The 16,290-nt window shown below is 36.6% G+C and overlaps 1 protein-coding gene across 1 annotated transcript; it reads right to left on the reverse strand.

Annotated features, from left to right (window-relative positions):
• Positions 1–1,463: 1,463 nt before the first annotated feature.
• On the reverse strand, positions 1,464–2,279 carry LOC306652714 (mitochondrial import receptor subunit TOM20 homolog). The gene is made up of 2 exons (XM_079125463.1): positions 2,087–2,279; positions 1,464–2,019 (listed from the first exon to the last, which is right to left on the reverse strand). The coding sequence occupies exons 1-2, from the start codon at positions 2,205–2,207 to the stop codon at positions 1,703–1,705; spliced, it is 438 nt and encodes a 145-aa protein (XP_078981589.1). The 5' UTR covers positions 2,208–2,279; the 3' UTR covers positions 1,464–1,702.
• Between the last annotated feature and the right edge of the window lie 14,011 nt (positions 2,280–16,290).

The raw sequence follows: 16,290 nt of genomic DNA on the forward strand, positions 1-16,290 counted from the left end.
CTTTCTTCCACATGTTCACCAATACTATTTAAAGTGAATATTCAAGTGTCTTGCCTGCTTTTCTTTTTGCAGTGTGTAGTTTTCTTCTTATAAGTGTTTGATATATATGAGGTAATTACGTCGTTTGTCCTTGCACCATTTCATGGAATCATTTGATGAAAATAATTTTATTTTAATATTATACAATTTAAAAATATTATTTTGTGTAAGTTTGAAAAAAATAACTTTTGTGTTGTTCTTTTTCCCTTTTTGGATTATGGATTGAAGCTGGTGTTCTATTACTGAGTTATATCCTCAGCTCTTTTTTAAATTTTATTTTGAGACACATTTGATATGTTTCTTGGTTTGATCATAGACTTGTGATCCTCCTGCCTTAGCCTCTAGAGTACTTGATATATCGGTTGTGCACCACCATATGCATCCTGTCTCATTTTCTTATGTCAACTTTTGGATGCTTTATATTTTCTTTTATATTTCTCTTTTCATAATTCTTATATTTAGTATGTGAAAATGGGTTATGTGGTATGAGTAAAGCATACAATAGCATTTTTGCTATCATACAAATATCCCCATATCCTAGCATTTTTCTGTGGAAAGAATACTATTTTTTTCTCTTTCCTACACTACAATCTCTATGATTTAAAAACTGCCTAAACAGCAAAAGAGTTATTAAGAGTTTTTTCTTGAGTTCAACCATGTATTAATTTTATCATGAAGTCTACCCTGATTGCTTTAAATTTATAACATTATTCTATTGTGGCATTATGGTGTTTTGGTCAGTGGTAGAATCCATGTACAGCAGTGGAATGGATATATCAAAGGACCTCTACTATGTAGTAGTCTGTCCCAACTAGATGCTTGTCATTACACTCAGGTTTTTGAAAACTAGCAGAATCATCTTAGAATGAATTTCACAAAAAGATATTCACTTCAAGTGAGACATTATAATATATATTCATATATATGAAATTACTTAGTACATAATTGATATAATTTTTACTTATTGAATTATTGAATTTACCAGAGTTTCTCTGAGTTAGTAAGTGATTCACTAAGTTACTGAGACTGTCTTTGAACTCTTGATACTCCTGCCTAATCCTCCTGAGTTGTTTGGAATACACACTTGCTCCACTATATCTGACTCATTTGCTTTTTAAAAGCACTATCATTGACTTTGGTGATTCTGTGTTATGTTTATTTTCAATATCTTTTATTTTTTTTATTTTTATTTTTTTTTTCAGAGATGAATGATCTCTCAAAAACTTTAATGCTCCTTTTTCACAAACAATAAAGTCTCTATCCACTTTTCTGACTTAGAGTAAAATGTACTAGCTTTAAAAATGTGCATTCTTCACACTTTTTGCCTATCTTTTAAAACTGAGAACTGGGTGTTTTTAGAGCCCAAGAAACCTTATGGCGTGCATACACTAACTGTATGTCTTAGGAATAAATGAAATCTGTGATATTCTGGTAACTCAGTGTATTTATAAAATGAAAAGCTCTATCAAAATACACTTTTCACTGGGAAAAATAAATAAAAGAAACAAATGGATCTACACAAAGCAAACATTAACTTTGGTAGACTTCAGTGTAGGACAGTCTATAACAAGCACATTTGCCCTTATTCTCCCAGAGCTGCTCAACTTCCAAGTTAAGAATTTTTAAATTTTTTAACTGAGATTTTATTATGTTGACATGTTTCTCATTCCACATCATCTTCAGCCAAGCTCTGAGCACTTACAATTCTCTGACTGATTGTTGGAAGCTTAGTCAGAAGCATCTGGAACACTGGTGGTGGAAGAGTTTGCTGCAACACTTGCAGCAACTGCTGTGGCTGTCCACACACAGCAATTGCATTTGTCAGATGGTCCACACCTTTTTCATATTCACCTTGAGCTAGCAGCTCTTCACCAAGTTGTATTTCTTCAAGGAAGAACTTCTGAACAGCTTCAGCATCTTTAAGGTCTGGTAACTTGGAAAGCCCAGCTCTCTCCTTGGCAAGCTTCTGTTTCTTTCTTCCTCATCTGCACAAAACCCTGGGGGCTGAATCCTTAGCATGCACACACATGCATAGAATACTGACAACGTTCCCGAAGCCTGTTCTTGAAGTTGGGGTCGCTCCGCCTCTTGCGGTCGAAGTAGATGCAGTAGCCGATGAAGAGCGCCCCGCACACGCCGGCGGCGATGGCGCTGTTCCGGCCCACCATCTTCTCTTGGTGCTGCGAAGCTGCCACGGCCAACTGAGCGAGCCTCGCCGCTCGCCGCCCGCCGCTGAGGACGCCGGAAGACGGGACAGGCCTCAATATCTTTTAATTTTACTCTTTTGCTTAGGATTTTTTCTCTACTCTTACTTTTATAAAATGTATTTGTTTCAAACTATCAAGATGGATGATTTGCTAATAAATTCCTAGTCATTTTACGGATTACTAATTTACGTCTCTATATTTCATTTTTAACATCAACTTTGGATACACCCCACTTTTTAAGTCTTATGGAGGTTTAATTGGCACATATTTACCTGCACATATCTTAATTGTATACTTTTATCTTGTGGCATATGTACATATTCCACAATCAACCAAATTGTTGTGTCCATTATTAAAATATGTTCCCAGATATTACATTCCATTTATGTGTGATCTACAAAATGTATAAATGCATTCTACTGCCATGTACAAGTAATTAGAAAAAATAAATTAAAAATAAAATGTTCCCAAATGTCATTTTAAATCGCTTATTTTGCTCTTCCTCACAGCCATTCATGTAATAAATTTGATTTTATTAAGTACAGCGAGAACAGGCACACATTGAAATTATAGAGTTTCTTGAATTAACACAAAGAAAAAATAGCATGTACTACTGCTTACATCAAGAAATAGAACATTAATGATGCCTTGAGAACACCTTCATGCCCTCTTCCTCTTAGTACCGCTCCATAATGTCTGAAAATAAGTACTCTTTTCCTTTTCTGTATAGTACTACTTATCCTTTTTTAAAACCAAAGCATGCAAAAAATAAAAGGGAAGCATTACTCCCTCTGAACTTATTTATGCAAAAAGTGCAGGAGAAAATGGAAGATGTGGGTTTGTCTCTGACCCTGACCTCACTCCAGCCTCCTGGTAGGTGATAGGAGAATTTTTGAGGTAAATCTAGAAAAGGCTGGAGCAGGATGCAAGGCTGGGGACTGCTATGAGAGGCAGTGAGAGTATAAGTGGTATGAGGTAGCAAAAGAGGAAGTAAGGGGAGAAATAAAACTGGTGACAAGTGGAAAGCTCAAATGGAGCAGACCAGATGGTGTAACAAGGGGAGAGTTAGTGGGGAGTATCAGCATCTAGACAGATGGAAACAAGAAGGCTGGAGTAAAAAGAATGGCATCTCTTGTGCAGTTCTCCAAGCTACAAGCAGGTAAAGTGTTTGCACTCTAGATTTTTCCCACTCTCACTTTCTAAGGGGCATTTCATCTCAAAACCATTGGAAGGGGCCTCCTGCGGTCACCCCATTTTCTGATTTCTCCCAATTGGTATTTACTTTATCTTCTTTCTCCTGTTCTTCCTCCTCTTCTGCATAGTGTTTATTCCCCTCTTCATACTCAGCAGGTACGTTTTCCTCCTCAGCCCCCTTCTTAGTCTCCTCTACCACTTCTTTATTTTTCTCTTTCCATTTTGCTTTGTCCTTCAGGTCCTTGGTGGTAATTAGACAACTGCCCTGTGCTTTTCTCTGAGATGTGGCTGGGGCTCTGTTTGTACTTGTGTAAAAACTGGGTCCCATCATCCAGGTTGAAAGGTCCTAGCCTGCATAGTGTGGTGGCAGCTGGAGGAAACTATCCCTGTGGTAAAATCACCAGTGGTGGGTCCCAGTTGGAGCATTCTCTTATAATCATTTTCCTACTTATTTTCTATCTAGGGGTATAATTAATGGTTCATAGTATGTGCCTGAATAGAAAGTGCCATGCTATTTTCTAAAGGTACTTTAATTTTTACCTTACCACAGCAGGCCTGACAATTCCAATCACTTAACTCCTGGGTGACCATTAGTTTGTTGCATGTGTGTGATTTTTTTTTTTTTTTTCCTGGTGAGTATACAATAGTCTTTTATTCTGAATTTTAATGTCCTTAAATATTATTGCTTTATACTCATATTCTTTTTTTTGTAATTTTAATGTTTCCTCCTTTGTAAAATCTTTTGACGTTTCTCATCTGTGCTGTACGCTGTTGAGATGTATTTTTTCCACTTATTAGCGATATCATTCTTCCTTTGGCTTTTTGAGATTGGCTTATCTCACTTAGCATGATATTCTCCAATTTCATCCATTTCCCTGCAAATGCCATAATTTTATCAATCTTTATGGCTGAGTAATATTCCATTGTATATATATACCACAGCTTCTTTATCCACTCATCAATTGAAGGGCATCTAGGTTGGTTCCACAGTCTGCCTATTGTGAATTGAGCAGCTATGAACATTGATGTGGCTGTATCTCTGTAGTATGCTGATTTTAAGTCCTTTGGGTATAGGCCAAGGAGTGGGATAGCTGAGTCAAATGGAGGGTCCATTCCAAGTTTTCAAAGGAATCTCCACACTGCTTTCCAGAGTGGCTGCACTAATTTGCAGTCCCACCAGCAATGTATGAGTGTACCTTTCTCCCCACATCCTCGCCAACACCTGTTGTTGCTCGTATTCTTGATACTCACCATTCTAATTGGGGTGAGATGGAATCTTAGGGTGGTTTTGATTTGCATTTCTCTTATTACTAGAGATGTTGAGCATTTTTCCATATGTTTGTTGATTGCTTGTAGATCTTCTTCTGTGAAGTGTCTATTCATTTCCTTAGCCCATTTGTCGACTGGATTATTTGAATTCTTGGAAGAGTTTTCTGAGTTCTTTGTAGATTCTGGAGATTAGTGCTCTATCTGAAGTATGATTGGCAAAGATATTCTCCCACTCTGTAGGCTCTTTCTTCGCATGGCTGATAGTTTCCATTGCTGAGAGAAAGCTTTTTAGTTTGAATCTATCCCAGTTATTGATTCTTGCTTTTATTTCTTGTGCTATGTGAGTCCTGTTAAGGAAGTCTGGTCCTAAGCCGACATGTTGAAGATCTGGACCTACTTTTTCTTCTATAATCTGCAGGGTCTCTGGTCTGATTCCGAGGTCCTTAATCCATTTTGAGTTTAGTTTCATGCATGGTGAGAGATATGGGTTTAGTTTCATTCTGTTGCATATGGATTTCCAATTCTACCAGCACCATTTGTTGAAGAGGCTATCTTTTCTCCATTGCATATTTTTGGCCCCTTTGTCTTGTATGAGAAAATTGTATTTATTTGGGTTTGTGTCCATGTCCTCTATTCTGTACCATTGATCTACCTTTCTATTTTGGTACCAATACCATGCTATTTTTGTTACTATTGCTTTGTAGTAGAGTTGAAGATCTGGTATTGCAATACCCCCTGTTTCACTCTTCCTGCTAAGGATTGCTTTAGCTATTCTGGGTTTCTTATTCTTCCAGATGAATTTCATAATTGCTTGCTCTATTTCTGTAAGGTACGTCATTGGGATTTTAATTGGAATTGCATTGAATTTGTATAGCACTTTAGGTAGTATGGCCATTTTGACAATATTAATTCTTCCTATCCAAGAACAGGGAAGATCTTTCCATCTTCTAAGGTGTTCTTTAATTTCTTTCTTTAGTGTTGTATAGTTCTCATTGTAGAGGTCTTTCACCTCTTTTGTGAGATTGATTTCCAAGTATTTTATTTTTTTCGAGGCTATTGTGAATGGGATAGTTTTACTAATTTCTCTTTCTGAAGATTCATCACTTATTTATAAAAATGCATTGGATTTATGAGCATTGATCTTGAAACCTGCTACTTTACTGAATTCACTTATGAGTTCTAAGAGTTTTCTGGTGGAATTTCCAGGTTCCTCTAAATATATAATCATGTCATCAGTGAACAGGGATAGTTTGAGTTCTTTTCCATTTCGTATCCCTTTAATTTCTTTGGTTTGTCTAATTGCTCTGACTAGAGTCTCAAGAACGATGCTGAAGAGAAGTGGTGAAAGAGGGCATCCCTGCCTTGTAGTAGTTTTTAGGTGGAATGCTTTCAGTTTTTCACCATTTAGAATGATATTGGCCATGGGCTTAGCATAAATGGCCTTTACAATGTTAAGGAATGTTCCCACTATCCCTATTTTTTCTAGTGTTTTGAGCATGAAGGGGTGTTGTATTTTATCAAATGCTTTTTCTGCATCTATTGAAATAATCATATGATTCTTGACTTTAAGTCTATTGATATGGTGAATGACATTTATTGATTTCCTGATGTTGAACCTACCTTGCATCCCTGGGATGAAACCCACTTGATCATGGTGCACTATCTTTTTAATATGTTTTTGTATGCGATTTGCTAAAATTTTGTTGAGAATTTTTGCGTCGATGTTCATTAAGGATATTGGTCTGAAATTTTCTTTCCTTGATGAGTCTCTGTCTGGTTTAGGTATCAGTGTGATATTGGCTTCATAGAATGAGTTTGGGAGGGTTCCCTCCTCTTCTATTTTATGGCATACTTTGAGAAGTTTTGTAATGAGCTCTTCTTTAAAGGTTTTGTAGAACTCGGCTGAGAACCCATCTGTTCCTGAACTTTTCTTTGTTGGTAGGCTTTTGATGACTTCTTCTATTTCAGTACTTGAAATTGGTCTATTTAAATTGTTTATGTCCTCCTCGTTCAGTTTAGGCAATTCATATGTCTCTAGAAACCTGTTGATGTCTTCGAGGTTTTCTGTTTTGTTGGAGTATAGATTTTCAAAATAGCTTCTAATTATGTTTTGTATTTCAATCCTGTCTGTTGTGATATTTCCTTGTTCATTTCGAATTTTAGTGATTTGGGTTTTCTCTCGTCTTCTCTTTGTTAGTGTGGCTAAAGGTTTATCAATTTTGTTTATTTTTTCAAAGAACCAGCTATTTATTTTGTCAATTTTTTGTATTGTTTCTTTTGTTTCAGTTTCATTGATTTCAGCTCTGAGTTTAACTATTTCCTGTCTTCTACTACTTTTGGTGCTGGTCTGTTCTTCTTTTTCTAGGGCTTTGAGCTGTAGTGTTAGGTCATTTGTTTTTTGAGTTTTATTTCTTTTATTAAATGCGCTCCATGAAATAAATTTCCCTCTAAGTACTGCTTTCATAGTGTCCCAGAGATTTTGATATGATGTTTCTTTGTTCTCATTTACCTCTAAGAATTTTTTAATTTCCTTCCTAATATCTTCTGTTATCCATTCATCATATAAAAGCATATTGTTTAATCTCCAGATTTTGGAATAGTTTCTGTGTTTTACTCTTTCATTTATTTCTAACTTCAATCCATTATGATCTGATAGAATACATGGTAGTGTCTCTATCTTCTTGTATTTGCTAACATTAGCTTTGTGGCATAATATATGGTCTATTTTAGAGAAGGTTCCATGTGCTGCTGAGAAGAAAGTGTACTCACTCTTGGTGGAATGGTATATTCTATAAATGTCCATTAAGTCTAAATTATTGATTGTGTTATTGAGATCTATGGTTTCTTTGTTCAATTTTTGTCTGGAAGATCTGTCCAGTGGTGAGAGAGGCATGTTAAAATCACCTAGTATTATTGTGTTATGGTCTATTTGGTTTCTGAAATTGAGAAGGATTTGTTTGACATACATGGATGAGCCACTGTTTGGGGCATAGATGTTTATGATTGTTATATCTTGCTGATTTATGCTTCCCTTAAGCAGTATGCAATGACCTTCTTTATCCCTTGTGACTAACTTTGCCTTGAAGTACACATTATCTGAAATGAGGATGGATACTCCAGCTTTTTTGCTGAGTCCATGTGCATGGAATGTTTTTCCCCATCCTTTCACCTTTAGTCTATGGGTATCTTTTTCTATGAGGTGAGTCTCCTGCAGGCAATGTATTGTTGGATCTTTCTTTTTAATCCAATCTGCCAGTCTATGTCTTTTGATTGATGAATTCAGGCCATTAACATTCAGGTTTATTATTGAGATATGATTTGGTTTCCCGGTCATTTGGTTCATTTTATAAATTTTATTTATTTTTTTATTTGAGACAACTTGGCTCCTCCTTTATTTGACAATTCCTTTAGGATAATTCCTCCCTTTGCTGATTTGCTTCTTTGTTTTTCATCTCTTCCTCATGGAATATTTTGCTGAGAATGTTCTGTAATGCTGTCTTCCTTTTTGTAAATTCTTTTAGCTTTTGTTTATCATGGGAGGATTTGATTTCATCGTCAAATTTGAAGGTAAGTTTTGCTGGGTATAAGATTCTTGGTTGGCATCCATTTTCTTTCAGGGCTTGAAAAATGTTGTTCCAGGCCCTTCTAGCTTTTAGGGTCTGGATTGAAAAATCTGCTGATATCCGTATTGGTTTCCCCCTGAATGTAATTTGGTTCTTTTCTCTCACAGCCTTTAAAATTCTGTCTTTATTTTGTATGTTAGGCATTTTCATTATAATGTGCCTTGTTGTGGGTCTGTTGTAATTTTATGTATTTGGAGTCCTATAAGCCTCTTGACTTGATTTTCCATTTCATTCTTCCGATTTGGGAAATTTTCTGATATTATTTCTTTGAATAGATTGTTCATTCCTTTGGTTTGTTTCTCTAAGCCTTCCTCAATCCCAATAGTTCTTAAATTTGGCCTTTTCATGATATCTCATAGTTCTTGTAGATTCTGTTCATGATTTCTTACCATCTTCTCTGTTTGTTCAACTTTGTTTTCAAGGTTAAATATTTTGTCTTCAATGTCTGAGGTTCTGTCTTCCAGGTGTTCTATCCTACTGGATATGCTTTCTATGGAGTTCTTAATTTGGTTTATTGTTTCCTTCATGTCAAGAATTTCTGTTTGATTATTTTTCAATATCTCTAACTCTTTATTGAAATGATCTTTTGCTTCCTGTATTTGCTCTTTTAACTGTCAATTGGTGCGATCATTCAATGCCTGCATTTGCTCTTTCATCTGATCGTTTGCTTCCCTGATCATTTTAATTATGTACAATCTGAACTCCTTTTCTGTCATTTCTTCTGCCATGCTGTCATTGGGTTTTATTGATGTAACATCTAGATTTGTTTGCAGCATTTTCTTTCCTTGTTTTCTCATATTGTTCAGGTATCAGTGGATCGCTGAGATATTGCAGATTTCCTTTATTGACTTACAATGTCCCTGAAGATTTCTATATATATATCCCCTCTTAGCCTTCAGTAGGCTGAAGTCTTGGAGGAAGTTGATAATGCGGTGTTCCACAAGGAATCTGCCTTTCTAGGAGTGGTGGCCTTCAAGTGGGGTATATTCCCTGCTAGTGGGCAGAGGTGTCTCCACTTGTTGACCAATGGTCATCCAAAGGGGAACTAGGCTGCGGGCTGAGGCAAGACCTGTTTGGGCCTGTGTCTCTGGTTTTACCGTCGTTGTGGGGAAACCTCACCCGGCAGGGAAGACTCACCCGGTGGGGAGGTCTCGCTGGTTAGTTCCCTCCTAGAGGTTCCCCTCAATTTACAGCTACCTCCTGGGCTGGGCTGTCTTCCTCTGCAAAGTTCCCAGGGGCCCGGCCCTACTGGGCCTGGGAGCCTCACCCTTTGCAGATGAATCTCCTTAGGCTGCCCCTCCTCAGAGAATCTGCCCACAGGCCTGGAACCTTCACTCCGCCCCTAAGTCTGTCTCTGTGCGATAGCCTGGCTATGCAGCCCCTCCTCTGAGCAGCCACCTGGGGTCCTGTACAATCGCTCTGAGTCCCAGAGACCCGCCACACGCCTCTTCCTTCAGACAGCCACCCAGTATTCCAGTGCGGTCACTAGGAGTCCAAGCTACTCACTGCGTGCCTCCTCCTCCCACCGACCACCCGTAGCCCGGGGCAATCAATCACTCCGAGTCAAAATGACCCTCCCTGTTCCTCCTCCTCCTCCAGGTAACCCCCCAGGTGTTCAGGAGCGCTCACTCTGAGTGGCTCTGAATCCACATGACCTGCTTCACCTGTCCTCTGGGCAGCTTCCCGGAGCTCTGGTGCGGCCACTGGAGACCAAGTGACCCACCACACTTCTCCTCCAGGCAGCCCCCCTGTGTTCAGGAGCGGTTGCTTTAAGTCCAAAAAACTCACCACTCACCTTCCCCTCTGAGCAGCCGCCTGGAGCTCCAATGCAGTCACTGCGAGTCCAAACGCCCTGCCGCGCTGCTCCTCCTCCTCCTCCTCCTACTCCTCAGGGCAGGCCCCGGTGTTCAGAAGCCGTTGCTCTAAGTCCAAACAGCTCGCCGTGCAGCTTCTCCTCTGGCAACTGCCTGTAGCTCTCAATATTTCACTTTTAAGTATATATTGAAAGAAACAATATCCTTAAACAAAATATTGTTTGAGAAAATATTTGTCATCCTTCTCAGTGTCCCTTAATAAATAAATAGCCTTATTTATTTATTTATTTATTTATTTATCTATTTATTTTGACCATGGATTGTACCCATGTATCCATATCCTCAGCACTTTATATTCTTTTTTTCTATTTTGAGTCAGGGTGTCACTATGTTGGTTAGGGTCTTACTATTTTGCATAGGGTGGCATTGAAATTGAAATCCTCATGCCCCCTCCTCCCATACAGCTGGGATTAGGGGTATGTGCCACTGTGCGTGATTCAATAATTTCTTTAAGTAAAAACATCACAAATTGATTTTTGTTTTTAAAAATTGAATAATTTTTAATTTTTCTTCACATGAAAATTATTTTAATGTATAAAAGGTTGATATTTTTATATCTGTGCACATAAAATATAAATATCATTTGATCCAATTGATTTTGTTGTCTTCTCATTTCTTTTGCTCTTCTCATTTATGGTAACTATCCTGCTCTGATAATTATTTTATCATTCAAACTCTCTTTTGACCTTAATATTTTCTGAAATCTGAATTTCAGATCAAATGAACTTTGGTAAATATTGAGCTCTACCATCTAATGGATACTTCATAAAATTTCATAAAAAGGAATACTATTACTACTATCCACATTGTTTTTGGTTTTATGACTTAAGATATGAAAAACTCATACAGTGTTATGTACACATTTGAAAAAAATCTAAAAAAAGATTAGTATTGAGGCAGGCAGATGATGTATTAGAGTGAGGGAGCATTTCTCCCAGCTCACTAACCCAGAACTCAAGTTGTGAAAATAGTACTTCTCTCTGAGGCTTCAAGTGAAAAATCTTGAGACTGGAGGGTCAATGTGCTCTTGCTGAACCAGAGACTGTTCAACTCATTAAATTGATCCAAAAAAAGTTACAGCAAGCTTACCAATCATCATAGGAGAGCTGAACCAGGAGTCAACTTGAGAGTAAACAACTGCTGTTCCAATGGATAGTGGAAACCCAGATTTGGGAAATTATGACTAGGCATGCATAAACCTCTCTGAGCCTAGCAAAGACTTAACTGAGATTTAAAAACCCAGGGAAAAGAAGAAACCAAGAACATTTGGGGAGGTAGGGAGAACCCAACTCTCTCCAATTCTTAGAGTTCTGTGACTCAAAGGAGCTTATAAGGCCAGCTACAATGAATTAGATATTTGATGTGGTGAGTTTCAGGGTACATAGCTCTGTGATTAACTGCCTGACTGGTTCTGGGCACTTCCAAGACCACAGCACCCACCTTTCCCTGAACCCACCTAGTTCAGCACCTACTGAGTCCCTGGTTTCCACCATTCATAGTGCCCTACCTGTTGCTGGCACCTGCCAATCTTCTGACATCCAACTGCTCCTGGTTTGCCCTATCTGTCTGGTGTCTGTGGACACAATCAGCCTGGGTCCTCTGGACCACAGAGACCCAGTATTCTAAGCCCCCAAAACCTCACACCCTGCCCACTGCTTGACCAATTATGCCTGCAAATTCACTGATTGGCCCATAGGGCAGAGTGCCAGTCTGCAATGTCCCTGCCAGTTCAATCTGACCCAGGCATCCCCCGCATTGCTCTCTGACCCACAGGCAGCCCCAACCAGCCCAATATTTCACCACCTGAAGTGCCCAGTCCATCACAGGTTGACATCTGCCAGGCTTTAGATGAATATTAATTCAACAATGCCAGAAACTCACCACAAAATAAAGTAATGAGAACCTAATTAAAACTAAGTCCCTGCAACCAGGAACTCCACATATGGGACCTTCTCTCATAGAGCCCAATGCAGAGCACACAGTGGTAATGGGTACACAGCTCTTCCCATTTCACCCCTTACCTATCTCACAAGAAGAAAAGTTTAGAAGTCTTAGAATCCAGCTGCAACATGGTGAGTAACAATAAAAAGGAAGGGCTTGAAAACCCACAGCCCATATTCCACACTCAGTTCACACCTCAAGAAGAAACAAAATCAGTTGGGGACAGAGCAAACACATATGCTCACTATTTGTCCAACACAGTCAAAATGACCTCATAATTTCTTAACTTTTCATCCAGGTTTTTCAGTTTTTTAATTTTTGGTTATGTTTTATTTTGCTTTTGTTGTTTTGATTTATTTCAATATAAACCGATTGGTTCAAGAACACCTATACATATAAAGAGTTGTTACTCTTCCTAATTTCTAGTCTTTTTGTTGAAGGTTATTTTTCATGGCCAGTTTTTTGAGGGTCAAGGTTTTTGATTAGCATAGTTTGATTTTGTTTTGTATACTTTATTCCACCGCTGTATTCTCTATTTTTCTTTTCCCCTCTCCATTTTCTATTGTGAACAACCAAATTCTATCCTGCTCTTCCTTTATATTCTTTCTTCTATTTTTGTCTCCCTCTTTCTCATTATCATGACATCCTATGTTACCATTTATTGCACTCTACCCTTTAAAATCGCACACATTTTCTACCTTCCTATCTCCTTATTCCACAACCAAATGTACCTTAACACCTCTTTATGATACTTGATGTATATAATATATTCCCCTACCACCAATGCCAGAGCAGTAATTAATATGGCAGAAGTCATAGACAACACCTATTGTTTAAGTTTGTGCCAGACATAATTTATGATTACTTACTTTTTTACTAATGTAAATCACTGATCCTTCTATTTCTGCATATTATACCAAGTAACACTGTAGATGTCAAAATAGGAACTAAGTACCTAATCTACTGCTGTATATTCTTCGCATAGATTTTTACTATCATTGGCCTCTGCCCCCAAACTGTGAGATGCTTATTACATAGAGGGGCACTATAGACTTATAAAGTAGAAACTCTACTGCTTCAGACCCATCCAGATAGATGGGTGGACACACAATCAATATGGAAAATGAAGGAAAAAACATACCAGACAACAGAATACCTGAACAACAGATTTTATTGACACAAAAATGGAGGAAAGGCCAGAGTTGGAATTCAGAAAGTTCATGGTTAAACTGATCTATGAGAAAAAAAGATGACAAAATCAATGAATTAAGAGGAAAAATACAAGAATTGAAAGGTAACTTCAATAAGGAGATATAGATCCTGAAGAAGATTTAATTGGAAATTATAAAAATGAAGGTAGTAATAAACCAAATTAAAATCCAATTAAAAGCATTACCAGCAGACTAGACCACATGGAAGATAGATTATCAGGGTTTGAGGACAAAGTATATTATCTTAAAAAACAATGACTACAGATAAAAGATGTTAAGGGACTATGAACAGAAATTTAAAGATAATGGTTCTGAAATAGAGGCAAAATTCTGTACAATCTTAACAATAAAATAACATCAGGAAATTTCCAAAATCTTAAAAACAAAATGGAAAATTAAATATAGAAAGCATACAGAACTCCAGATATACAAAATTGCATGAGGCCCATTACAAAGCACATCATTTTGAAAATATCTAACATACAGGAAATATAATCATACAAGCAACAAGAGAAAAAGACTGGTCACATTTTGAGGAAAACTAATGTAAATCTCAGCTGATTTTTTAACCCAGATCCTAAAAGATAGGAAGTTTTAGAATACTATATATCAAACTCTAAAGAAAATGGATGCGAACCAAAAATACTTTATAAAGAAAATTAAGATTTTGATTTGAAGATAAGGTAAAAAATTTTCATGATAAAGTTTAAAAATTCACAACCTAAAGCTGACACCACAAAAGATATTCAATAAAATATTTCAAAAACACATGGATCTAAAACAAAAAAACAGCAAATCAGAAACAACAATAGAAGAATACTCAAAGGAGAATCAGTTCAAGTTAAAAACTAGAAATAAACCAAAATGATAAAAAAATTTAAGAAAGCATCTTTCAATAATAACACTGAACACAAATTGTCTAAATTCATAAAAAAAAGCCATAGGCTTGCAGATTGAATTGAAAAACAAGACCCAATTATATGCTGTCTTACAAAGACTTATGCATAAAGAAATACATCCACAGAATGAAAGTGAACGTTTGGGAAAAATATATTATTCATGTTGTCTTCATAAATAAGCAGGGGTTTCTATTCCCATATCAGATAAATTGGACTTCAAAGCATAGTTAAACAAAGAAGGCCATTTTATTCTGCTTAAGGGAATCATAAAAGAAGAAAAATCAGTCATGGATATGTTCTAAAAGGAGCATATATAAAGCAAACTTGGCATATATATCAAGCAAACTTTCCTTAACATTAAGAATCAAATAGGCCAAAACACAATAATGCTGGGTAAACTTAACATACCCCTCTCAACATTAGATAGATAATTTACACAAAAAAATAAATAAATAGGCTAAAAAAATCTAGACTTAACAGACATATATAGAATATTTAATTGATTAATGACTGAATATACCTTCATCTCCACAGCATGTGAAACATTTTGAAAAATATAATTAGAATTCAATGATAAGACAAAAAGTAGAAAATACTCAAATACCTGGAGACTAAATCATTGCACATCATTTTATTGAATGATGAATGGATTGCAGTATGAATCAGTGGTGAAATAAAAACTACTTAGAAGTAAATGATAATGGTGGTACAACATATATCCTCTGGGCCACTATGAAGGAGGCTAGAAGAAGAAAGTTTATACTATTGAGCTCCTTTTTCAAATAAACAGGAAGACACAAAAAATGAACTAACAGTACATCTTAAGGACCTAGACAAAGAAGAACAAATCAATAACAATATCAATAGATCCCAGGAAATAAAATCAGAATTAAACTCAATAAATTTGACCTTATGAAAACAATTCAAAAATCAATGAAAAAAGTTAGCTCTTTGAAATACTAAACAAATTTGATAATTTTTTAGCTCAGCAAAGAATAGGAAAAGAGAGAACAATGTAAATTTTTAAAATCCACAATGAAAATATTAACACAAGCCCTACTACATAAATAGAGAGGAGTATCAGAAAGTATACAGTGTGTTAGAATATTCCTAGATATGTATGATCTAACCAAACTGAAACAGAAGAATCTAGAAAATTTGAAGAGATCAAATTCTAGTAATTAAAATGAAGGAGCCATGGAAAAATCTAACAAAAAGAAAAATGTAGAACTGAGTAAACTCTCAGCCAAGTTCTACCATGCTTTTAAAGAACTAACATCAATCTTACTCAAATTTTTGCACAATATAGAAAAGTAAGGAATGCTTTCAAACTAATTCTATAAAACTAAGAGCCCCCTGATACCAAATTCAGAGAAAGTCACATCAAAGAATAAAAACTTTATGCTGATATCATTGATGAACATAGATGCAAAAAATTCTTAATAAAATACTGGTAAATTGCATACAAAAACACATTAAAATGATAGGTACAGTTTTTAGGGGGAATGCTTTCAGTTTATCACCATTAAGAATAATATTGGCCTTAGGCTTAGCATAGATGGCCCTCACAATGTTAAGGAATGTTCCACTATCCCTATTTTTTCTAGTGTTTTGAGCACGAAGGGATGATCTATTTTATCAAATGCTTTTTCTGTATCTATCGAAATAATCATGTGATTCTTGACTTTAAGTCCGCTGATATAGTGAATTACATTTATTGATTTCAGAATGTTGAACCAACCTTGCATCCCTGGGGTAAAAACCACTCGATCGTGGTGCACTATCTATATTTTTTTATTATAAACAAATGGGATACATGTTGTTTCTCTGTTTGTACATGGAGTCAAGCCATACCATTTGTGTAATCATAAATTTACATAGGGCAATGTTGTTTGATTCATTCTGTTACTTTTTCCTTCCCCGCCACCCCTCCCACTCCTCTTTTCCCTCTACACAGTCCTTCCTTCCTCCATTCTTGCCCCCCTAGTTAACCATAGCCCTAACGCTAACCCTTCCCACTCCCCATTTTATGT

The sequence above is a fragment of the Sciurus vulgaris genome (genome assembly GCF_902686455.1).
Source record: "Sciurus vulgaris genome assembly, contig: HiC_scaffold_516_arrow_ctg1, whole genome shotgun sequence".
NCBI lineage: Eukaryota > Metazoa > Chordata > Mammalia > Rodentia > Sciuridae > Sciurus > Sciurus vulgaris.

What these genes read in the sequence shown, in the direction of transcription:
- LOC306652714 (XM_079125463.1), bottom strand. Translation starts at nt 2,207, where the DNA reads ATGGTGGGCCGGAACAGCGCCATCGCCGCCGGCGTGTGCGGGGCGCTC. An exon ending in CAAGAACAGGCTTCGGGAAC is followed by an intron (nt 2,020 to 2,086) that starts GTTGTCAGTATT and finishes TGTGCAGATGAG; the next exon opens with GAAGAAAGAAACAGAAGCTT.